The 6854-nt window shown below is 32.0% G+C and overlaps 1 protein-coding gene across 8 annotated transcripts in view; it reads right to left on the bottom strand.

Moving 5' to 3' along the window:
• LOC117172747 (zinc transporter 1) overlaps positions 1–6854 on the bottom strand; it is a 491563-nt gene that overhangs the window by 78363 nt on the left and 406346 nt on the right. For all 8 annotated transcript variants that reach the window (XM_033360933.1, XM_033360935.1, XM_033360939.1 and 5 more), the window contains one exon: positions 4466–4644. In XM_033360933.1, coding sequence (XP_033216824.1) covers positions 4466–4644 — 179 coding nt within the window. The remainder of the gene's footprint in view (positions 1–4465; positions 4645–6854) is intronic.

Raw genomic sequence — 6854 nt, 5'->3', positions numbered from 1 at the left:
TAATGACAAAAATCATAAATAAAATAGTGAGTCTTTATTGAAAACAACATTGAGATAATTTCATAAACTTTATAAAATAATATTTATAACAATTTAACAAGGGAACATTAACTTTGCTTGCCAGAAGTCATTTTTGTTTCAATTTAAAACATATAAAACATGTTATTACGAATGCTATTTTTAGTAATAGAATTGAGTATTGATTGTTGATTAGATACCTTTATTTCTACTCGAAAATAATTATTTAGATTATTCGATATTTTTAAGATTTGTAAATGTGTTCTAGATAAACAAAAAGTCATTACCCTGTGAAATTCGAGAACTCGCAAAAAAGGCAACTTTTCAGGGGAAAAAACTATGAAACCTTGTGTCCCTTATACATTTCCTGGATTTGTGACTCCTTCTTACAGATTTTATTACTTTAGTTGAATTAGTCATTCATAAATGAATATTTTTCTGAAGTGTTAAAAAAATTATTTTCAAATAAAAAATCTGTTTTAATATCTCACTTCATTTGTTTCTAAGTAATAGTTGAGTGTCTACATTTAAGTTTAAGCATGAAAAATTATTTACATTAATGTTTTTATTATTATTATGAACAAAAAAAGCGTCCTAACGAAGGGCACTCTCCCCTATTTATAATTGAATTTTTTAAACGCCGAGAGACTAATATTATTTATTTCTAATATCTATTGAAATTTGGACACTCATCGGATTATTTAAAATTTGGAAATTTAGATTGTTAACGAAAAAGTATTTCTTTTATCTTTATGAGCCTGTAATTTTTTAAACAATTAATAAGACACGGAATCAGCAGTTTTCTCGTATGAATTTCATTGACAATTTGCAACACATTATTCTACTAAAAAGTGCAGTCAAAAAACGCCTTAGAGTGTCTGGATAGAATTTAAAGAAATGTGCTATGGAGAAGGTACAAAACCTTATGATTAGTTCAGAGTATAAATCCCTGGTCAAGAGGCGGAGACTTCAGTCAATCGTTAAACTCGGTATCGTATCGTGGGTAAAGTTAAGAACAACTGAAGGAAAGAATAAGAAGATGACGGAAAAAATATTAGGGGTAAAACGATGTAAAAAGACGTAGAAAATGAAAGAAAAGGAATATTTTAGACATTTACTGCAGTAAATATTAATAATATACGAGAAATGTCTTTCTTACTCTGACACTCGTGTGAATATTTGTAATCAGAACTTGATCTATTTTCTCTACCTCCAACTGAAACGTAGATAGAAAGGTTCTCAGTAGGTTCATAACAAACCTATAACTTCACTCACTGACGATTTACCCATAGAATTTGTCATTCCTGTCAACGGAGATAAGTAAATTATTTTGCCACATACTATGCTGAATCTCATGATAGCATGACGTTTACTACAAAAAACACCGTAAAATGCAGTTTCTATTACTTAAATATTTTCTGTTAATTATATACTATACACAATGTTTAATCAGGTGGATGCATTTTTTAATCAAAATTTAGTATCACAACCAAATACTGCTTAAGATTACAAAGCGTGCATTGAAACATGACTCAATTATAGACCAGCCGCGAAATCAAGTCATCTTACACTGTCTGTGTGGGTAGAGGATGGTCGGACCTAGTTAACCAAGTATTACCCAAAATAACCTCTACGTTGAAGCATACCACTCATTCTTCGCGTGGTGTGGTATTAATTTCCTTAATGTAAAAAATAATATAGATCTTTGTAATCTTGTAAAGCATGCTCTTTAAGAATTGAGGTTCGTCTCGAGGAAGCACTCACACATACTATTAATTGTCTAGTTTATGCCGAATACGCAAATGACTTGCAAATTAACAGTGCAAGGCAGATTATTGCAGACTATAGCAATTGATTCAGTGTAACAAAGGATTTGACACACTTGCAACGTCCTACATCTTTCGACATTTATATTTTGATCATCCTAGTTCTCGTCCTCGTTTTGCAATCTGCAATATGGTTGACTACGCAATAGAGATTCAAGGATTTTGTGATGTTGATGACAATTTTCTATAAAAAAAGTAGTTGTCGTCACGCTGGATCACAAGTTTGTCGCTCACTGGATCTCAGCTCCACGTCATCCCTTTCGCGAACTTTCTATCAGTGTCAAGCAACAAAAAAATTGGCTCTCAAGGTTCTATCATGCAATCTAGTGGCTTCTCTAGCCCAATCTCTGAGATTTAGCTAAATCTACAGTAACAATTGTCTTCATCATGGAATTAAAAAGGAGGAGGATTACGCCTGTGCTCTTAATAACACTCTTAAACTCAAACGATGGCTCGGCAAACAACGATGCGAGCAAATACGAATATTAAACGACAGCAACAAAATAACAAGCAAACCATCTAAAAAAACCTGTAGTCTTTAAAGACACATCGAAGATGAGGGCTGCTATCGACGGAGCAGACAAAAAAACCAGTGCTTCCTATACTTGCATCCAGTTCGCCAGAACACTCATACGAAGACGTATGGACTGACATTAAATAGCCCAGAAATTCTGCAAGTGCTTCAGCTGACGGAGTCCTTAAAATCGGTGTGTACCCGGCTGATCAAATACCGAAAACTTGAACGCGTCCTGCCTCTTATACTTTAACATCTTTATCGTTTACGAGGAAACTGTATGTGTAGTGGGTATTCTTTGCACGAGTTTAATGCGATTTTTTCGGATGATCTCGAAAAAAATGTTTAAAATGTTGTGCGATTATATAAAAATCTTTTGTTGAAACATAAACTGAATTATAAAAATGCATCAGGAAGAAAAAAAGCTAGCAGCGATGGTACATCCTCACTACATTGCTGCGATCAGCTCGAATCTTGTGTACAGGCATGTTTTTCAAAACTTGCTACTTTGTATCTATTTCAATTAATGTTTGTTTTATCACATACATACGGGGGTGGGGTGCAAAGTTTCCGGCCTGATAAGGAAAAACAACTTTTTTCGTGTTTTTCTTTTCACTTCATTTTTCAATATAATCTCCCTCAAGACTAATACATTTCTCATACCGGTGCTGTAATACAGTGATGCCATTTTTATAGACCGATTCGATAAGTCCCTCAAAATACTCATTTACACCATCGATGACTTCCTTGTTGCTCTCAAAGTCTTTACCTTCGAGCCATTTTTTAAGGTTAGGGGACAGATGACAGTAGCTTGGGACCAAGTTTGATGAATATGGTGAATGGGGGAACAATTCCAACTGCAATTCGTTGATTTTAGACATCGCAACGAAACAGTTTTCCGGGTCAATTTTTGATCAACTGTTAGCAAACGCGTCACCCACCTAGCACAGTGCTTTTCCATGTCCAAATCGATGTCCGCATATGATAGAGAAGTCTTTTAATGTAATTGGCTTCACCACCCTGTCCAGCTGATAATCACCAATTCATTTACTTAAGGAAGGCCACGCCCTCTAATTACCGCCATTTTGTAAGTATGCCACGCTCCTCCCTCAATCAGAAGAGACCACGCCCTTTTGATTAAGCCCACCCTCTGTAATTAGACCACGCCCCTCGGAAATTTAGGATATCCCGCGCTCCTGTCCTGCCCCCATCCTTCCATTAAGGTCACGCGTCTCGGATAATCAGAGGGACCCTATATTAAAAACCTCCGATTTTTTTTATTTATTTATATTTTATTGAATCTTTTATTTTTAACACACGAGAGAAAAGAGTGAAAAAGTAATGTTACAAATCTTTTCGACAAAAATGACTTTACTCTAAAGTATGTTTCATATGATAAACTCTTACCGTATACATTCACTAAATTAGTGTCGGATTAGTGCTTAATCACTAAATTAGATTTCAAAAGAGAATTAGAGGATCTATAAGAACCAAAAAACTTGAAATACTAAAACACTTTTGAAGTTTGTGTCCATAAATTCTTAATAAATGATGTCACCATTTTTAAGAGTTCAAATACTCCTCACTTTGTCAAAAAATGTTAATCGCCTGATAGGTGAAATACGAGTTGTTTAAATTCTTTAAAAAATAACATATCCCTTGTGGAAATTGTTTCGTGGCTTAAGGATGCCCATTTTCCTCGACTGTAAATCAATTCGTCCTCAGGAGGCTATCCTGGTACAAACTAAAAACTTTTGAGCCTCCGAAAAAGAAAGCGGATAATTTCTTTAGGCACTTTTTTTTACCAGGTCAAGAAATATCTGTTACGATATACACAGCGGCATACAATAATCTTATGGCCGGCATCGTAGTAAATTCGCTGGTACTTTTTTCGCATTATTTTCTTGCATTCAAAAATCGAAACAGATTTTTTCGGGATATACATAAGACTCAGGTCCACTAATTTTGCTTTCTTGAATGTTTTTCATTTAAATTTAGTATTAGTGTTGTGAAGAGAAGGTTTTTATATCATTTTCAGCTTCAGATAAAATGTGTGGTATTGGAAGTATCTTAATTGTTCCTATTTTTATTGAATAATTATATTTACCATTGAATCCAAAAATATGACATGTACTGTAGATATGACACTTTCACCCGCTAGCTGCCATACATGTAAATCATGAACGTTGACAATTCCCGGAAATGCTTCCAATAATTCTCTTTTGAGTGACTCAATATTTATATGATTTGGAATAGTCTGCAAAAGGATGAGCCCTGACTCCTTCACTAGACACAAAATCATTTACTTATTCATTTATTTAATCAGGAAAGGAGAAATGAAATTAACAGGGTGATGTGATTTTTGACATAAGCATTTAATTTTCTTAAATATACAACTTCAATATGGTGTTTTTAAAGTGAAGGTCATGAAATAAGACTCAGTTAGGTATATCAAACCTTAATTGATAGTATGCACTGTAACGTGGAAGTGGCAAAATAAAAAAAATGAACCAAACAAATTAATATAAAAATATAAACAAATATAAAGGGTATATAAATACTTCCTTTAGGCAATAATATCAACAGCTGTCATTTTTTGAGGTTATGTATCATGGTTATGCTGAATTTGAAATCATACTTGAACCAGTCAAATGGTTAGGATAATTGCTAAATTCAGTATTTTTTCGAATGCATACGTTTTAAAAAACTTTCTTTAAAAGCTGCTGACCTTCTTGGTATATCACTTAAAATTCGAGCTTTTTCCTGAAGCATCATTGCCTAAATAGATTGAACCGCGTTTAATTTTTGGATAAAACGGTCCTAAATGCAACGTTTTCAGCAGATTTAATTGATTTTTTGTTTCTGAACATAAAGCCTTATAACATTATCGGTTCCTTAATAACCCTATCAGCTTATTGAACAATTTTGCTTAAAAACTGTAACTAAATTTCTATTTATTTAAGATCCCAGTTCTGGAATCCCCGTTTTTATTTTGTTGTAAAACTGAATATTTTTCGCGCATTGACAGGAAATTTTTTTTTTTTTTAGTTCAGTTATAATATCGCCTAGGGATTCTAAGCACATACTTTTTAAAACTAAAGGTCAAAGAATCGACAACAGGAATTTGGTGACTGTAAATTCTCTATTGTTAAAGCTCCTTCAGCTATAACAAAAACATTCTCATCACGTATCTCATACTTTGCACTCGAGTTTATCCCTGAATTTGTGTATTATTCTCAGAAATGTATATTATTATAATTTATAACATGCATTGGTATTGCAACAGACGTGGTTTCACTGTCTCGTGTTAAAAAATGCGCATTTTAAACAAAAATTTTGTTATTAATACTTCGTTGCAACTTTTGTCGTTTTTCCATAAACTGATCTTTCTCATTTATAATGTTATATTTACGATTTAAACTTTACACATACGGTCTACATCTGAGTTGTGGCAAAGATATTATAAACGTAGATGCGGTACGGGGCGTCGGAGTGGGGAATTATATATATAGGACATCACATTTTCTGTCCTATCGAGGTGCTGCCCTCATCATACTACGAAGTCGAATTTTCGTTTTCTCATTCTTCGCAAAATATGACAGTAAAGCAGTAGAAAGATTTTTTGAGGTTAGAAAAGTTTGACATGTATGTATCGCTGAATTTTTTCAGATCTGAAGCTTGATCCAGGTTTTCGGTACAGTCTTTTTTTTAATTATAAAAAACATGTTCTCGAACAATCATATTTTTAATTTTCAAAAAAGTATTATAAAAAGACATTTCGAGATAAACAAGTGTGGTAAACATTGTTCTTTGACAAATTATTTTTTTTAATTGAAATAATCAAATATTTATACCAAAGAAACAACTTTTTAAATGTTTGAAGTGTTTAAACATTAAAGTTTAAATTTAAAATAACAATAATTAAAACAAAATATATTTCTGGATAAGATATTTTGGTTGAAAATGTATATATTATTTTTTAAATCATAAAAGTTCTTCCGAAAAATCGAAATGTTAATTAAAAAACACGTGTTTTTGTATATGAATTTGTCTGTAAAAATTTTTTTTATAATTTTAATTTTAAATTCAAACAATTTTTAACACTTTAAATATTAAAAAAAAATTTATTTGACAACAATATTTTATTATCGTATTTTTAATAAATAATTAATATTGATTAAGAAACAATTTTATTTGGGGAGTTTTATTATTTGGGAATTTTCAAATTCGTTAATATTATAAACTGTTCAGGAATTTTATTAGTTTTGGAATTGTATTTTTCGGGACAGAGAGTTTTACCGAGCCGGGAATTTTATTTTTCGGGATATTTCAGCCGTCCTCATAGAATTACAGAAAATTTGCTCTAATTATAATCTCGACGCTCGATCTCGTTCATTTTTTTCTACAGTATTAATAATGAAAAATTGTATGGAAATTTTTGATATCACAAAGTTAAAGATAATTACAATTAAAAATTTAAAAATTCGCTGTACATT

The sequence above is a fragment of the Belonocnema kinseyi genome, chromosome 5 (assembly GCF_010883055.1).
Source record: "Belonocnema kinseyi isolate 2016_QV_RU_SX_M_011 chromosome 5, B_treatae_v1, whole genome shotgun sequence".
NCBI lineage: Eukaryota > Metazoa > Arthropoda > Insecta > Hymenoptera > Cynipidae > Belonocnema > Belonocnema kinseyi.
Note: the sequence above shows the minus strand (reverse complement) of the source record. Positions and strands in the feature narration are given on the sequence as shown.